This window comes from Aethalodelphis obliquidens, unplaced genomic scaffold (genome assembly GCF_003676395.1).
Source record: "Aethalodelphis obliquidens isolate GAN/ISIS:26980383/991018 unplaced genomic scaffold, ASM367639v1 scaffold52, whole genome shotgun sequence".
NCBI classification, from domain to species: Eukaryota; Metazoa; Chordata; class Mammalia; order Artiodactyla; family Delphinidae; genus Aethalodelphis; species Aethalodelphis obliquidens.
The window spans coordinates 6,390,655-6,409,638 of record NW_020837996.1 but is presented as its reverse complement, the minus strand read 5'-3'; the positions used below and the strand labels follow the sequence as shown (position 1 = coordinate 6,409,638).

The 18,984-nt window shown below is 50.0% G+C and overlaps 1 protein-coding gene across 1 annotated transcript in view; it reads right to left on the bottom strand.

The window, feature by feature from the left end:
• The window catches only part of SLIT3 (slit guidance ligand 3), a 609,330-nt gene that overhangs the window by 26,919 nt on the left and 563,427 nt on the right, over positions 1-18,984 (bottom strand). The window contains exons 28-32 of the mRNA XM_027084345.1: positions 17,390-17,529; positions 15,643-15,736; positions 11,007-11,144; positions 3,831-4,071; positions 1,715-1,845 (exon numbers count right to left, since the gene is read on the bottom strand). Coding sequence (XP_026940146.1) covers positions 1,715-1,845; positions 3,831-4,071; positions 11,007-11,144; positions 15,643-15,736; positions 17,390-17,529 — 744 coding nt within the window. The remainder of the gene's footprint in view (positions 1-1,714; positions 1,846-3,830; positions 4,072-11,006; positions 11,145-15,642; positions 15,737-17,389; positions 17,530-18,984) is intronic.

The window sequence follows — 18,984 nt, the reverse complement described above, 5'->3', positions numbered from 1 at the left end:
ACGTCCAGGCTCAACTTGCCAAGTGCTTTCTCAACCCTCAGCCCCCAGGAACACCCCTGGAGGGACGTGGTGCTGTCATGCACAGCACACCGGGGAGAACACGGAGGCAAGAGGTGGAGTAACTTGGCCAAGCCCAGATGTGTCTGACGCCCCAGGCTTTATGGAGGGCTGCCCTGGCCCTGCCCCCGGCTCTCTCTCCTCTGCACTTCACCCATGACCAGCAGCCCCAGGAACAGAGATGTTAGGAGGCCCTGGCCCCAGGGAACTCTGAGGCTCCCGGGACATCCATGGTACCTGCTGTCCTAACCTGGCTGGTCTTCCCTCCAGCCACCCCCCGTCGTGAAACCACCTTCTCTGGTCGCTGCCTTTTCATCGTCCCTCAGGCTTGTCGCTGCTGTTCTCCCAGCCTGCCGGCCCACTGCTCTCCCTGATCACACAAATTCTTCAAGACCCCTTGCAAATGGCTCCTTCTCCAGGAAGCCTTCCTGGGTTAGCTAGCACTTCTCAGCCTCACCTGGAGGCCCCTTAAAACCAGTGGCTGGGCCTGACCCCAGAGCTTCAGAGCACATCGGAAGATGTGCATTTTTCTAACAAGTTCTGGGCTGCTGTTGCCGCTGCCGCTCTGGGGCTTCACCTCGAGAACCACTCGTTTGCACCAATGGTTTTCAACTGGGTTTGTTGGAGGTGTATTGGGGGCCTTCGTGAGAGTTTGTGTGAAGGAGGAAACTTTGCTCCCCCTGCCCCAGCCCAGCAGGGCAGCTTTGCTTCTGTGCGTTTAATATGATGGAGTTCCATGTAAAGTTCTGATTGAAGAAGGGATTTAGTTACTGGGAAAAAATGCTGCCCTTCACTCACCCTGATCACATGTGCTCTCGCTTCCAGAGGGGAAGGGCTGGCCTCTGGATGTGGAGTTTTCCCCAAGCAAAGGCTCTCCTTCCACGGGAGGTTCTATGTGATTTTAAGTGTAACACAGACAAACATTTCTCACTTGAGGAGCTGCTTTTATAAGTATTATAAAAATATTTATAACTAAAATAATTTTTAAATGTTAATAGTCTAGAGTTCATTTTACTGAGAAGCAGGAGAAAATTCTAACGTGTTGGACTAGCAGAGCTGTGATTTCACAGATGCCATTGCTCAAGCTGAGGCTAAATTTAAAAAGTGAACAGATTTAAAGCCGACGTAAGGTAGCGGGTTAGGTAACAGCCCAGCTGACATACTGATAATGTAAAAATCAGGGTGATGGTTGGAAAGACTGCAGTTTAGGAAAAACTGTCCTTTAGAACAGTTTGAAAGTCACTTGAGTCCTGCTCCCTCCGTGCTCTGGAATATCTTCCCCTTGAGTTCCATGCTCATCTCCCCGTTTTCTTTCTTAAACTAATGCAAGATTAGGATGACGTTTTGAAAAGGGCATCTCGTAAAGCAGCCTCGTCCCCATTGGAGCACAGGCTCCGGCCCAGTAGCCAGCTGGCCATCTACCTTATGGTAATGAGGTGTCATCTCCCCACGGGGTCTGCCTTCCGCCCTTCCACTCCTGCCTCTTCCTCCGAGACCACCTCTCTCGCTCCCACCCGCCACTCTGTGCCAGCGGAAAGTGGGGGGGGGGGCAGGGAGAGGCGGCATCAAAGCCGTCCTGCATCTTCTCCTAGTGCTGGAAGCAGGCGCGAAGATGCGAGGGGGGCTTGTGCAATGGGGGCGGGACTTTGGTCCTCACCTGTACACCGTGGTCGGCGGGGAGCTCAGGCTGTCGTAGACGAGCCTCACGTGGCCCTGGTACAGCTCCAGTGCCAGGGGGTCATTGTCTCCCTTGTAGAGAAGGATGCCGTTGTCCTTGTCTGTGGCCACCTGGAGGGAGTCATGAGGGTCAGGGCTGCCCCGAGTCCCCACCTCTCCCGTCCCCGCCTCACAGAGCCCTCTTCCAGGCGGCCTCTTCTGAATGAGCCCTGGATCTGAATTCATGTTCGTACTTCCTCCTTCATCTAGTCTGTTCATTTCCATAAGGAAGTCCTATACTTAATGCTCCAGCAAATGCTGATTGAGCAATTCAACAAATATTTATGGAGTCCCCTTTATGTGCTGCTATGTTTTTATGTATGTGTATGTGTGTGTGTGTGTGTATATATATATATATACACACACATATATAATAAATGCCTGGAGCCCTGAGCTCTGACCTAGCCTCTTGGGGCCTTGGTCTCTCTGTATAAAGTATAATAACAATTATAAACAAAATACTACCAATTACTACTTAATTCTGTGTTTACTATGAACCAGGCAGCGTGTTAAGTGTCACCTAGGGAATTTTTTAAAAACACAGCATCTGGGCTTCACCTCAAACCACTTGCATACAGATCTCCAGAGGCCAGACGCAGGCAAAGATACGAACTGCCCCAGGAGGTTCTAAAGTGTTGCCAGGCTGAGAAGCACTGGTCTCAAAGCTGCTGCCCAGAGGGCGTCTGTTTGCCAGGCACAGGGCAACAGGGGTGGGGCTCTGTGACCAGCCTCTTGGCCCCCACAGCCTAGCCCAGGAGCAGCTGATGGTGGCCTGGGGCCAGACCCTGGCGGAGCCCAGGTCCCCGTAGGAGCCCTTGCCCATGAAGCTGACGGGGAGCAGGGGGTCTGATAGGACACTGGGCTGTCCGGGGCACTCGGTGCTGCACTGGGTATTGGGATGTAACACGTGCGTCCCTGGGTGTCTGGGACTGAGGGACGAAGGCAGGACGGCGACGCAGGGACCAGGGGCGAGGGCAGTGATGGCAACCAGAGCTTGTTTCTTGTGTGCGCCTGGGGTCAACCCCCATCTCAGAGGCCTGCCCGCTGGACTGTAGGCCCCACGAGGTGAGGCCGTGTGAACGTTCACACATCTCTGCAGCCCCAGTGCCTCGAATGGTACCTGGCAGGGGTGGAGGCCCAGTGGATCTTTGTTGAATATTTTCTCCACAAGCTTATACCTGGGCTAGTGTGGCCATAACTAGAAGGAAGAAAGGGCCTTAGCTAATGCTATGTGGCGGAGCCACTAACTGGCCTGCGCCCTCTAGCTGTGTCTCTGGGGTCCCCCCTGCCCACCGAGCCTACAGGCAGGGGCCTGCTCTTTATCATACCCCTTCCCTTCTCCCTCTGCCCCCCAACAGCATTGAGGTCACCCAGAAATGTAGCCTGGAAGAACTAGTCAGGTCCATAGGTAAGGAACTCGACAGAAGTTAGTTGGAAAAGAATTTGGTTCATACTGAACGGTTTCCTGTTCCCTGAAAAATGCCCTGCTCCCTTGTGCCTCTGGGCCTTTGCACACGCTGATCTCTGAGGCTGGAATGCACCACCCCCCTTCATCCTGCACCATCAGCCCCTCACCCTTCCGCCCTTCTCCAGGCAAGCTCCTACTCATCCTTCAGATCTCAGCTTAGTTCTCGTTGCCTCTGGGGAGGCTTCCCTGATTCTTCCCAGCAGGCTGGTACCACTGCCCCGCCCACATGCTCCCACAACACCCAGGGTTGTCATCCCGCCCTGGGCAAGGGGCTTTGCCTGTCTTGTCCACCATTGAATCCCCAGTGCACAGTGTCTGGCATGTAATAGTTGAATGAATATTTCCTAGAGAAAAGAATGAATGAGGCTGGAGTGGGGGCTGCTCTTTGCAGTGAGAGCTGGTCAGGAGCTGTCTATAGAACCCTCTGGACAGAGCTGGTCCCAGTCTCCCCAAGCTGAGTGTTGTCCCTTACGATGTGTAGGGAAGGGGGCAGGACTGCTGCCATCTGGGGCATCCCAGCTGTTCTCGGAACAGTCAGAGCTTGGGGGCATGTTAGGGTCCCTCCAAGGGCTGGGTGGGTGGGGCGCACCTGCAGGGAGATGTTGGCCTGGGGCCGGACCTTGGCGGAGGCCAGTTCCACGTAGGAGTCCTTGCCCACGAAGTTGACGGTGATGAGCTTCTCGCACCTTGGGCCGGCAAAGCCCGGGGGGCAGCGGCAGGTGGGCTCCTGCTGCACCACGATGCACTGGGCCCCGTTCTGGCACTCGTACTGGTCGCAGGGGCTTGTCTGTAGCAGGACCATGGGCGGGGGGTGCTCGCAGTAGAGCCCGCTGGGAGGGAGGAGAGGAGGATGGGGGGAGGGAAGATGGGGAACGGTGAGAGGAGACATCAAGTTATTTAGGCCAGAGAGCCACTAGCAGAGACCGTGGCATGAGAGGGAACTGAGACTAGTTCCAGCCCTGCTAGTGACTGGGGCAAGGCCTGATCCTTCTCTAAGCCCCAGATTTCCCTTTTTCTTTTCTTTTTTCGGTACGCGGGCCCCTCACCGTCACGGCCCCTCCCGTCACGGAGCATAGGCTCCGGACGTGCAGGCCCAGTGGCCATGGTCCACGGGCCCAGCTGCTCCGCGGCAAGTGGGATCCTCCCAGACCGGGGCACGAACCCGCGTCCCCTGCATCGGCAGGTGGACCCCCAACTACTGCGCCACCAGGGAAGCCCTCCCATTTTTAAAATAATGGGGTCAGACTAGAGCACAGGTTCTCAATATCAGCGTCATCAGAATTGCCTGCGATGAATTTGTTGAAAGTGCAGATTCTCATCCAGCCATGGATCAGTGGATAAGCAAAACGGGGTACGTACACACAAGGGAATAACACTCCGCCTTGAAAAGGGCATTCAGACACATGCTACAGTATGGATGGACCTTGAGGAGATTATACTAAGTCAAAGAAGCAGAGAGAAAAAGACAAATGCTGTCTGATTCCACTCATATGAAGTATCCAGAGTGGTTAAACTCATGGAAACAGAAAGTAGAATAGTGGCTGCTGGGGGACTTAGCTGGTGGTCCAGGGGTTAAGACTCCATGCTTCCAATGCAGGGGGTGTGGGTTCAATCCCTGGCCAGGGAACTAAGATGCCACGTGGTGCGGCCAATAAATTAAAAAAGAATGGTGGCTGCTGAGGCCAGGGGAGGGGGAACAGGAAAATGTTTAATTGGATACAGAGTTTCAGTTTGCTAGATAAAAAGAGTTCTGGAGGACTTCCCTTGTGGCGCAGTGGATAATAATCTGCCTGCCAATGCAGGGGAAATGGGTTCAATACCTGGTCCAGGAAGATCCCACACGCCGCGTAGCAACTAAGCCCGTGCACCACAACTACTGAGCCTGTGCTCTAGAGCCCGCAAGCCACAACTACTGAGCCCATGTGCCCTAGAGCCCACATGCTGCAACTACTCAGCCCGTGTGCTGCAACTACTGGAGTCTGCATGCCTAGAGCCCGTGCTCTGCAACAAGAGAAGCCACCACAATGAGAAGCCCATGCACCGCAATGAAGAGTAGCCCCCATTAAGAGAATTCAGCACCACCAAACCAGCTTTACAACAAATGCTAAAGGAACTTGTCTAGGCAGGAAACACAAGAGAAGGAAAAGACCTACAAAAACAAACACAAGACAATTAAGAAAATGGTAATAGGAATATACATATCGATAATTACCTTAAATGTAAGTGGATTAAATGCTCCAACCAAAAGACATAGACTGGCTGAATGGATAGAAGAATAAGACCTGTATATATGCTATTTACAAGAGACCCACTTCAGATCTAGGAACACATACAGACTGAAAGTGAGGGGATGGAAAAAGATATTCAGTGCAAATGGAAATCAAAAGAACACTGGAGTAGCAGTTCTCATATCAGACAAAAGAGACTTTAAAACAAAGAGAAAGAGAGACAAAGAAGGATACTACATAATGATCAAGGGATCAATCCAAGAAGAAGATATAACAATTGTAAATACACACCCAACATAGGAGCACTTCAATATGTAAGGCAAATGCTAACAGCCATAAAAGGGGAAATTGACAGTAACACATTCATAGTAGGGGACTTTAACACCCCACTTTCACCAATGAACAGATCATCCATAATGAAAATAAATAAGGAAACACAAGCTTTAAATGACACATTAGACAAGATGGACTTAATTGATATTTATAGGACACTCCATCCAAAAAAACAGAATACACTTGCTTCTCAAGTGCTCGTGGAACATTCTCCAGGATAGATCATATCTTGGGTCACAAATCAAGCCTTAGTAAATTTAAGAAAATTGAAATTGTATCAGGTATCTTTTCCGACCACTACACTATGAGACTAGATATCAATTACAGGAAAAAACTGTAAAAAAATGCAAACACATAGAGGCTAAACAATATGCTACTAAATAACTGAAGAGATCACTGAAGAAATCAAAGAGGAAATCAAAAAATACCTAGAAACAAATGACAACGAAAACACGACAACCCAAAACCTATGGGATGCAGCAAAAGCAGTTCTAAGAAGGAAGTTTATAGCAATACAAGCCTACCTCAAGAAACAAGAAAAATCTCAAACAACCTAAACTTAAACCTAAAGCAATTAGAGAAAGAAGAACAACCCCCCCCCCCCCACCAAGAGTTAGCAGAAGGAAAGAAATCATAAAGATCAGATCAGAAATAAATGAAAAAGGGCTTCCCTGGTGGTGCAGAGGTTGAAAATTTGCCTGCCAATACAGGGGACATGGGTTTGATCCCTGGTCCAGGAAGATCCCACATGCCGCAGAGCAACTAAGCCTGTGCGCCACAGCTACTGAGCCTGCACTCTAGAGCCCGTAAGCCACAACTACTGAGCCTGTGTGCCACAACTACTGAAGTATGCATGCCTAAAGCCTGTGCTCTGCAATAAGAGAAGCCACCGCAGTGAGAAGCCTGAGCACCACAACGACCCAATGCAGCCAAAAATAAATAAATAAAATAAATAAATTTATTAAAAAAAAGAAATAAATGAAAAAGAAATGAAGGAAACAATAGTAAAGATCAATAAAACTAAAAGCTGGTTCTTTGAGAAGATAAACAAAATCAATAAACCATTAGCCAGACTCATCTAGAAAAAAAGGGAGAAGACTCAAATCAATAGAATTAGAAATGAAAAAGGAGAAGTAACAACTGACACTGCAGAAATACAAGAGAGATTACTACCAGCAACTATGTGCCAATAAAGTGGACAACCTGGAAGAAATGGACAAATTCTTAGAAAAACATAACCTTCTAAGACTGGAACAGGAAGAAACAGAAAATATAAACAGACCAATCACAAGCACTGAAATTGAAACTGTGATTAAAAATCTGCCAGCAAACAAAAGCCCAGGACCAGATGGCTTCACAGGAGAATTCTATCAAACATTTAGAGAAGAGCTAACACCTATCCTTCTCAAACTCTTCCAAACTATAGCAGAGGGAGGAACACTCCCAAACTCATTCTACAAGGCCACCATCACCCTGATACCAAAACCAGACAAAGATACTACAAAAAAAGATGTCACAAAGAAAGAAAACTATAGGCCAATATCACTGATGAACATAGACGCAAAAATCCTCAACAAAATACTAGCAAACAGAATCCAACAGCACATTAAAAGGATCATACATTATGATCAAGTGGTGTTTATCCCAGGAATGCAAGGATTCTTCAATATACACAGATCAATCAACGTGATACATCATATTAACAAATTGAAGGAGAAAAACCATATGATTATCTCAATAGATGCAGAGAAAGCTTTCGACAAAATTCAACACCCATTTATGATAAAAACCCTCCAGAAAGTACGCATAGAGGGAACTTTCCTCAACATAATAAAGGCCGTATATGACAAACGCACAGCCAACATTGTCCTCAATGGTGAAAAACTGAAAGCATTTCCACTAAGATCAGGAAGAAGACAAGGTTGCCCACTCTCACCACTATTAGTCAACATAGTTTTGGGAGTTTTAGCCACAGCAATCAGAGAAGAAAAAGAAATAAAAGGAATCCAAATCAGAAAAGAAGTAAAACTGTCACTGTTTGCAGATGACATGATACTCTACATAGAGAATCCTAAAGATGCTACCAGAAAACTACTAGAGCTAATCGATGAATTTGGTAAAGTAACAGGATACAAAATTAATGCACAGAAATCTCTTGCCTTTCTATACACTAATGGTGAAAAATCTGAAAGAGAAATTAAGGAAACACTCCCATTTACCATTGCAACAAAAAGAATAAAATACCTAGGAATAAACCTACCTAAGGAGACAAAAGACCTGTATGCAAAAAACTATAAGATACTGATGAAAGAAATTAAAGATGACACAAACAGATGGAGAGATATACCATGTTCCTGGATTGGAAGAATCAACATTGTGAAAATGATTCTACTACCCAAAGCAATCTACAGATTCAATGCAATCCCTGTCAAACTACCACTGGCATTTTTCACAGAACTAGAACAAAAAATTTCACAATTTGTATGGAAACACAAAAGACCCTGAATAGCCAAAGCAATCTTGAGAACGAAAAACGGAGCTGGAGGACTCAGGTTCCTGGACTTCAGACTATACTACAAAGCTACGGTAATCAAGATAATATGGTACTGTCACAAGAAAAGAAATACAGATCAATGGAACAGGATAGAAAGCCCAGAGGTAAACCCACGCACATATGGTCACCTTGTCTTTGATAAAGGAGGCAAGAATATACAATGGAGAAAAGACAGCCTCTTCAATAAGTAGTGCTGGGAAAACTGGACAGCTATATCTAAAAGAATGAAATTAGAACACTCCCTAACACCGAATAAAAAATTAACTCAAAATGGATTAAAGACCTAAATGTAAGGGCAGACACTGTAATATAAACCCTCAGAGGAAAACATAGGCAGAACACTCTAGGACATAAATCACAGCAAGATCCTTTTTGACCCACGTCCTAGAGAAATGGAAATAAAAACAAAAATAAGCAAATGGAACCTAATGAAACTTAAAAGCTTTTGCACAGCAAAGGACACCATAAACAAGATGAAAAGACAACCCTCAGAATGGGAGAAAATATTTGCAAACGAAGAAACTGACAAAGGATTAATCTCCAAAATTTACAAGCAGCTCATACAGCTCAATATAAAAAAAAACAAACAACCCAATCCAAAAATGGGCAGAAGACCTAACTAGACATTTCTCCAAAGAAGATATACAGATTGGCAACAACCACATGAAAGGATGCTCAACATCACTAATCATTAGAGAAATGCAAATCAAAACTACAATGAGGTATCACCTCACACCCGTCAGAATGGCCATCATCAAAAAAATCTACAAACAATAAATGCTGGAGAGGGTGTGGAAAAAAGGGAACCCTCTTGCATTGTTGTTGGGAATGTAAATTGATACAGTCACTATGGAGAACAGTATGGAGGAGGTTCCTTAAAAAACTAAAAATAGAACTACCATATGACACAGCAATCCCACTACTGGGCATATACCCTGAGAAAACCGTAGTTCAAAACAAGTCATGTACCATAATGTTCATTGCAGCTCTATTTACAATAGCCAGGATATGGAAGCAGTCTAAGTGTCCATCGACAGATGAATGGATGAAGAAGATGTGGCATATATATACAATGGAATATTACTCAGCCATAAAAAGAAATGAAATTGAGTTATTTGTAGCGAGGTGGATGGACCTAGAGTCTGTCATACAGAGTGAAGTAAAGTCAGAAAGAGAAAAACCAATACCATATGCTAACACATATATATGGAATCCAAAAAAAAAAAAAAAGGTACTGATGAACCTAGAGGCAGGACAGGAATAAAGATGCAGACATAGAGAATGGACTTGAGGACGTGGGTGGGGAAGGGTAAGCTGAGACAAAGTGAGAGAGTGGCATGGACATATATACACCACCAAATGTAAAACAGATAGCTAGTGGGAAGCAGCTGCATAGCACAGGGAGATCAGCTCGGTGCTTTGTGACCACCTAGAGGGGTGGGATAGGGAGGGTGGGAGGGAGGGAGACGCAAGAGGGAGGAGATATGGGGATATATGTATACGTATAGCTGATTCACTTTGTTATACACAGCAGCAACTAACACACCATTGTAAAGCAATTATACTCCAATAAGGATGTTAAAAAAAAAACAGAGTAGCCCCCACTCGCAGCAACTAGAGAAAGCCCGCGTGCAACAACAAAGACCCAACACAGCCAAAAAAAAAAAAAAAGAGTTCTGGAGATGGATGGTGGTGATGTTTGCACGGCGATAAGAATGTACTTACTGTACATTTAAAAATGCTTAAGACGGTAAATTTTGTGTTATGTGCATTTTACCACAATTAAAATTTTTTTTGTTTGAAAGTGTGGGTTTCCAACTCCTTCTCCCCACCCCAGATTCTAATTTCGGAACTCTGGGGTGGGGCTCTGGAACTTATATTTTCACAAGCCTGGCATGCAGATGGTCTCAATCAGGCTTTGGAACCAACTGCCTTGAGAACTCATGGTTCCTTCCAGGCTCACGTTCTCAGAGTCTATGACCAGGGCTCGGCTGCACAGTCAGATCTATACCTCCATGAGTACTGACATGTATACAGGACTGTCCCCCAGTCTGACCCCCCTACGTGGTCCCTGCCTCCCCTCCAGGCTCCCCTGGGCCCTTCCCTTCCAGTCAGTGTGGGAGCGAGAGCTGGCACCCTCATACCCCTTCCACGTACCCCAAAGACATCTGACCCCCTGGCCAGGGCCTCCAGTCTCCCATTTCTCTCCTGGATTCACTGATTCCAATGACTGACCCCCACACCCTCCCATTCACCTCCATTTTCCTGCCATTAGGGCACCATACTGCTTTTGTTCTCCAGCCTAGAAAGAAGACTCCTGCCAGCGTGGCCATGTGGCTACCCACACCCTGCAAGCTGGGCTCCAGAACGGTGGCATCTTTCATTAGATGGAATCACGCCGAAGTTTGACATGATATGAGCCGGACCCTAAGTCCGACTTCCACATGGTTGCCTTGGGTACCTCTTTTTTTCCATCTACAGCATGGGGCGAACAAGGTCTGCTCTGGCACTTGGAAGGGCTGAAGAAGGTTTGGGGGAATAAAGGCACCACAGAGACCTAGGGCTAGGGCTGTCTGGGTCGCCACCCTGGCTGCCTGGGCCCACCAGCCCCCAGCCCGCTGCCCCCTGCCATCCGGCCCCTTGACCATACCTGAAGCCCTGGGGGCAGATGCACGTGTAGCCGTTGACCGCATCCACGCACTGGGCCCCATGGCGGCACCTGTGGGCTGCGCAGTCATCACTGTTCACCTCGCAGAGCTTCCCGCTGTAGCCAGGGAGACATTCGCACCTGGAACACAGCGGAGCGAGGCTGTTCTACGGCCTGGCCGGCTTCTAGGCAGCCTCTCCTCTGTCTACCCACGTAGCCAAGTCCCCGCAGCCCTTGTGGGCTCCCCAAAGCCTGGCCTGCAATGGGTCTCCTGGGCTGTCCACAGCCTCTGGTCACTGCAGTGCGATGTCTGCCTGCTTCACGTGGGGCATCTTGTCAGGAGCCGGCTGAGGAGTACAGGGCTGCGGTCACACAGGCTTTGGCTTGGCTCTACCACTGTCTACATAGAACTAATGTCCAGCTTAGCCTGCCTTTGTGCCAGGCACTGAGCTGAGCACCTTTCAGAGTGCCTTGCTAAGGCCTCCCAGCACCCTGTGAAGGAGGGCCGGTCCCCCTCCAATACCAGAGGAAACCAGGGCTCCAGGAGAGCTGACCTGACTTCTCCGAGGCCCCCGCCGTGTAACACTTACATGTGTCAGTGATACTTCGTTTACAGTTAACATGTGTCAGACCCTGTTCTCGGTGTATCTGCCACGCACTGCCTCTCTGTGTTTCAGTTTCTTCACTTTTCAACGTGACTGATGATCAATAACTTCACCTCTTATGGTGGTTTTAAAAATTAAGCGATACACTCTGCGCAGGCCACTAGATCCACACTGAGGAAACTGTCAGCGTGATATGTAGAACGTGCTGATAAGGACACTCCCTTTGATTCTATTCTATTGTTTGTTCATTTTTTCCCAGGGATTCGGGCTGATATAAGAAGGTGAATCCCTTTGCCCTTGATAAATGCCTCCTGGTCTCCAGGGGAGAGGATGGGAGCTACTGACCCAACCCAGGCCCTGCAGGCTGGCCCGCCCCTCCCTGAGGAGCTTGGTGTCAGCAGCTCCATCACGTCCCTGCTAGCCCAGGTTTCAGCCCGGCCAGAGACGGCTGCGGCGGGTCTCCCTAAACATGAGCCTGAGACATACATCTCTGGGCTCCTCTGTCTGGGGTGACAATGTGCCGAAGTCCCAGCAAGGAAGAGACCAAAGGTACCACCTTACTCACAGCGGCTTCAGCACACAGGCACGTGTGAACACAAATGCTTCCTGGCCCCTCTACCTCCGGCAGGGCCTGGAGCCTGCACACCTCTCTGGGCTCACTGGCTGAATCCTGCTGGGCGGAGTGTAAATAATAACCACAGCCTATCCAGGTGAGAGGAGGAAGGTGGTATGGGCAGGGGATGCTGTGGTACGGGTGGCCAGGCGGGGAGGGAAGTGAGACCTTGGAATACTTATGTGACACGGGAGCCTGACGGGAAGCATCAGGACAAAGGGATAGTCGTCCCTCCGCCCTCTCCTCACTCTACCCCCTTTAGGATGGCTGGAAGTGGGCTGGAATCACAAGCAGATCCTGGCAGTGCTGGGGCTGCCAGAACACGGTGCATGCCATGGACTCAGCATGGCAAGGTAAGATACTCAGGGGGTGGGGTGTCCCTGGAGGGGGGCGAGTTCTAGAATCTGAGGATTTACTGGACCTGCGTCCAAAAGCTGTGAAATCTGCTAAGATCTGACCTATTTACCTTTACTTATTTGATGGGTAAATTTGATATATGTGACCTATTGCTGCACCAGAAAGTGCAAACTTTCACGTCTTAGCCCCCATTCCTTCCTAGTCTTTTTTTTTTTTCTTGCGGTACACGGACCTCTCACCGCCGTGGCCTCTCTTGCTGCGGAGCACAGGCTCTGGACGCACAGGCTCAGCGGCCATGGCCCACGGCCCCAGCTGCTCCGCGGCATGTGGGATCCCCCCGGACTGGGGCACGAACCCGCGTCCCCTGCATCTGCAGGCGGACCCCCAACCACTGCGCCACCAGGGAAGCCCCCCTTCCTAGTCTTTTAAAGGAACAGCTCGGGGATGCCTTTTGGGGGCACATGCTCAATATATCACAAGCCAGGCCTCTGCTAGGGTTAAACCTGGCCCCAGCAGGCATCTGTGTTTGTGTCTCCTGAATTCTAAGAAGTACCTGCAGAGCAACTCAAGCTGTATGAGCTTCTCCAAGGCAATAATAGCTGCTCACTACTTACAGGGCAAAACCCAGCCTGATAAGCATGGAATTCGAGGCTACTGAGCAGGTGTTTATGAGGAATTAGGGAAGCCATGCTCCCTCGCAGATGAAGCAGTGGAAGTCTGGAGGAAGATGTGTTTACATCCTTCTTTCCTCCCAGTGCTACAGCCCTCTCCACACCTGCGCTTCCTAAACGAAACACCCAGGGGTCTTGTTAAAGTGCAGCTTCTGATTCAGGGAGTCCGGGTGGGGCCTGGGGATTAGTATTCCCAACAAGCTCCCACGGGATGCTGATACTGCTGGTTCATGGACCTCACCTCCAATAGCAAGGATCTCTACAACACTTCTTCATCGGCCAAAGACAAGCATCTGGTGGTATAACCTGCATTCCCTGTTGTCCTCAAATGTGTTGCCTTTATCTTTTTTCTAAAGCGTAAGGGTTATGCAATTTTGATATGCATTCGACCTACTGATTCTGGACGACGAGTTACCAAGTGACTTCAGTAGCCTCTGGATTTAGCCGAGGAATCAGTCAGGCCTGGATTGACTCGCATCCCTTTCTGTGCACGTGTGTCGGCTGCTGGCTCCACCTCCCTGAGCCTCAGCCCCACACAGGAGGTGGGTAACAGTTTCTACATCCTAAGATTGCTGAGTGTTAAGCGAGGTAATAATGCACAGTGCCTGACACAGAGGGAGCGTTCAGTGCATGCGAGCCACTGCCATCTTTGTTTCTGTTATTATTTTCAGTGTGTATGGGCAGTGTTCATTATTATTTTCAGGGCTTCAGTATATTATTACTTCAGTGTTCACGTCACAGATACTGATAGAGTACTATCTGTTCTGTTGAGTTGAGGCCTCATTAGAACAGCATACAAGGAAATCCCCAAGGATAAACATCTTCCAACTTGGGCAGAGGTTGCACTGACTGCACATCTCTTTTGTTAATGCCCCTGTTCCCTGCCTTGGGATGTGAGTTGTTATGGTGATGGCAGGGGAGGGCGATAACATTATAAAATGCTGCACTGGGAGAAGGGACTTTTCATTTAAATGCATCTCAAAAAGAAAAAAAAAATCGACATTATTGAGTTGGCCTGTAGACCTCTTCAAGATTCTAAGAGACACTGTGCATAAATATATCAATATTATCTCAAGATTCTGAAAGCGAGACTGGTTTCTATATTCTATATTGTCCTTGAACTCAAGGGGTCTTGGTTACAGTAGAGAGAGTTTCCAGGGACAAGTAGTAGAGAATCGTGATCTCTGGTCCTAAGTCTCTAGCACCCCATTCCCAGACCTGTACCCTGGACCACTTCTGACCAGTCTCCAAGCTCGCTATGCTCGTCCAAGCCAGCTTCCTCTGAGCTTGCCGTCCACTCAGCCTGGAATGCCACTGATCTCCTTTCCATCTACAGATATTCTCCCCACTCTTCACGGCTCAGATGCCCAGTCGCCATCACCGCCCCTTCTTAGGTACACGCAAAGCACTTTTCCTGTCAGTCCAGCCGGCTCAGCTTTGGGTTCAAGTTTGTGTTTTAAGCATCTCTTCCTACCCCTTTGCTCTTCCTTCAGTTGAAGAGCAGCCCTGATCTGAATTCAAATCCTGGAGTGGGAAAAGCAGGGTGGGGGGCAGGCATCCCTCGCTCTTACTCAAGCTCAGGGAACTCGATTATGTGAAAGCCCACCCGGCACACCTCCGAGGGGACGGGAGCAGGTGAGGCAGACTTGAAGGAGGGTGCACGCACCAAAGGACCGCAGCCTCCTTTGCTCCCTCTGAAGCCAGAGGCCCTACACGCCTCTTGCGTTTTCCCTGGTGGTAAGTTCTAGGCTTGGGATATCCAGATAGAAAAGGAAAACACAAGAAGAGGTGCTTATGGCCCCCTCTCACCCTCACCTACTCTAGACTCTTCTCCCACCTGTGGGGCTCCCTCCTTCTTGCAGTGCATCCCAATTCCACCCATTCTTTGGTGGTCACTTCACATCCCACCTCCTAGGGTTGGGGGGGGCTTCCCGCTCTGCTCCAGAAAGTTCTCCCCCGCCCCCTCCTCAGACCCCCAGCAGCACTTAGAGCCATGATCTAGGACCCTAGGAATTGCTTCTTTTCTTAACCTTTGTTTTGTGTCAACTTTTCCTCCCCCAGGTCCACGGCAAGGGCCTTGGAGGGAGGGAATTGAAAACCTCCTGCGCTATACCCACTGCCTTCAGTACAGTGAGGATCTGGGGCCTGAGGGAGAGGGAGAGGGAACAGAGAGGACAGACACAGAGGCTCAGAAAGAGAGACAGAGAGAGACTAAGAGGATTAGACCATGACTGGTCAGAGATACAGACAAGCACACGGTAACAAACAAGTAACAGGCAGAAAGAGAGAGAGAGGAAAAAAAAATGTGGAGGGAGCCCCAGAGTGTCTGCCTCAAACCCAGACCGCTGGAGCCGGGTCCTTGGGACCCGGTGCTGGGCATGAACGAGCCTCACCTGAATCCTCTGTCCAGGGAGACGCACTTTGCCTCATGCTGACAGAGGTTCATCCCGGGCACGCAGTGGTCGATCACCTCGTCGCACAGCTCACCTGGTGGGGCGGGTAGAGAGAACCCAGGCATCAGGGAGGGTGCCGGGGGGATGCCCTGGCTAGAAGTCAGGTTCATCCAGCCCCTGGCCAGGAGGTCACGGGTATCAGGGGCCCTGCATGTGCTCTTTTGGCGTCTCCTTTCTCCTGTGCCTCAGCCTCGGTTTCCCTGGCAGTGACCATGGGAAGACTGCAGGACCTCACCCGGGCACGGTCACTGCACCACCATAGGGGCGGCGGCAGCTGAAATCACCCCTGACCTTGGGCTATGCTTATTTATTTTTCCTTCCACACCCATGTGTGGAGCACCTCCCGTGTGGCAGCACTGTGCTGGGGACACAGCCGTGACCTGGCCCTGTCCCCTCTCCCCCCCCATGGCTAGTGCGGGGGGTGTATCTACAAATAAGCAGGCAATTAATTACAACACAGAGCTGTCAGCGCGATGACGGGAAAACTCAGTGGAAACCCAGAGGCTTCCTGGAGGAGGGGACAGCGCTTAGCTCAGTCCACCTGTTACAGATAAGTAATAAGCCCCTTGGATTTTCTCAGAGAAGAAAATATGGAAAGAATGTGAAGTTCTGGTCTCTGGATACATCCCCTTTGAAATTCACAGTGTCAGAAAATGCCGAACAGGCCATAAATACCCAAGGATGTAAGCCCTGAAATACTGACGCCACCTGAAAGTGTGTTTTGGGAATGTGGGAGGTAAGATAGGACAGCAGGGGAGAGGCCCCTGGCAGATGCATCTCTGAGTTTTGCGCTTCCTCACATTCCACCCCCGGCAAGCCAGGTAGAGAGGGATCTAGAAGAAACAAACTTCCAGCCAGGGAGGTTCATTCAGAGGACAGGCGTGGGCAGGAGAAGGCAGCCTGGGCCGCGGCTCCCAGGGGACAGGGCAGAGGACGGTCCTGAGGACGGCCGGGGAGAAAAAGCATGACAGGCATAGCCCTGGCGTCTGTTCTCTGTTGCGGTGAGGATAAGCTGACTCCCACCCCGTCCTCGTTTTGCCCCAGTCTCTCAAGACCACAGAGAGCACCGTGTGCCTTCTAAGCCTCCCCTCACCTGCTGGAGACACCCAGAGAGGTGCGGTCTCTGTGGGGGACACTTTTTGACGTTTTCTGGCACAGACAAAACCACTACGTCCCATTCTCAGGAACAAAGTACAACAAGCCAGAACTGCACCCCGGTCCACGGCAGACGCAGGCGGGAAACCGCCTTAATGCGTGTTTCCTCAGCTCCCTCCACCCGTGCCCATCTGCCCACCGTCAGTTCAGACCCAAACGGAGCATGACCACAATGCAAGTGCCTCTGTGCTGGCTTCAGACACCACCAGGGCTCCAGGGTTCCCGAAGGAGGGGATGAACATGAACCAAATGAACAGACAGCTGAAAGGGCCCTGGGGAACTGTTCAAAGTGGGGAGGAGCTAGTGATTTGCAGGGGGTGGGGTGAGGGGTGGCAGAGGGTAGACAAGCTAGAAGAGAGAGGGCCTCTGGGAAGCCCCTCATAACACAGTACCAGGTCGTGGGGTTCAAGACTTTGTCCAGAGGGGGACAGGAGGTGGAGTTTTTGGAAGAAGCTAAGAACGTGGTGCTCTTCGAACGCACGACAAGCCACAGCCTGCACACGGCAACCCGCGCTCGGGCGTCAGGGCTCACCTGTGTAGTCTGGTGGGCACACACACACATAGGTGTTGATCCCGTCCACACAGGTGGCGTTGTTCTCACAGTCGCTGTCCTCGCAGTCGTCTGGGTTGATCTCACACCGCTGCCCCTCGAAGCCCAGGGGGCAGGAGCAGCTTTGGGGATGTGTGGGTGCGAAGAGGGGAGCCGCGGGTCAGGGAGAGGGGTGGGTTGCAGCGGCAGAGGGGAAGGTGGAAAATAGAATCAGTCAGGTTTCTCCTCTGGATGGAGGTCCGGGACAGCATGGTGGACCCAGGAGGTCTTGGGGTCCTGAGCAGGAAGACCCTTAGGAGCCTAAGAGGGCATTTCATCTAGTCCCCTGTCTCCGGGCAGTATTCCATCTCCCCGGCCCTGGATGGCTACCTCGCCAGGGGGCAATTCCCATTGGCTGTGCCTCCTTCACCGCTCCCCCAGCTGGATGTAGTTTCCTGGGTAGAGCTTAAATTCCTCCAGCTGTCTCCTAAGCAGCCTCTGGGTAGTCTCTTTTGTAGACAAGGAGAGAAAGAGCAAAACGAACCCTGCCCTTTTGGTGATTTTCTACTCAAGGGCATTCTTTGTATCTGGAGCAGGAAACAGATCAGGCTCTGCGACCAGGTTTCTTGGAAGTTAAATTCTGCGTCTCAGTTTCCTTATCTGTTGACTGGTGCTATTATCTACCCGCTGCAGGGTGGCTGCAGGCATTAAATGAGATTATACAAGTAAAACGCTTAGAAGGGTACACAGCACAGCGAAAATGTTCAGAACATGTTAGCTAGATTTAGTTCTAGGCAAAACTAGCCACCTCCTTAACCTTATTCTCAGGGATGCCGTTTCTCCCTGTCAGGTATTCCTGCTACTTCTGAGCCCCCTCCAGCTTCTGGGGGCTGAGGGAAGGGTGGGAGGGCCCCTCTCCTGCCAACACTTTCTGGTGAGCCTGGCTTAAAACACCATAGATGAGTATGATGCATTTCCTTAACCTGTCTCTGGAGTGTTAAACCTCTTGGATAAAAACCTCAACCCCCGTCCTCTGCCCGACCTTGGCCACTTCCCCAGGATTAGACATGCAAAGTCAGTCAGCACTGATGAAGTCGGTTCTGGGCAGCTGACAAGGGGCGGGGTGGGGTGGGGGGTGGGCGCTGGGAGGATGCAGGTGGGAGCCGAGCGTTTGATTAAAGAAGCGCTGCAGGGAATCTCACTCTTTCTGTGGCCCATCCCCCCTCGTCAGGGACCAGGGACATACACCCCCATCCACGAACGTGTGTTCCAGCCTCAGACCTGGAATTCCAGGCCTCTCTCCATTTCAGAGGCTGCTCTGACTTGGGCGTTTAACCAAACAACGAAACTAAGCTAATAGGAAGTGGATTTTTGTGGCCCTAGAGTCCTAAATAACCTCCTTCCCTCTGTGACCTGAAAACTGGGTCACATTTTCTACAAAAGGCTGGGGGAAGGGTCCTCGGGCCTGAGCTCTGGAGCTGGAGCAAAATGACTCTAAGTCCTTTTTGTTTCTCTTAGGGACCCTGGCCATTCATGAAAAAGGTCATTTCTTCAGAGCCAGACAGTGGGTCGTTTTCCAAAGATCTTAAACCACAGTG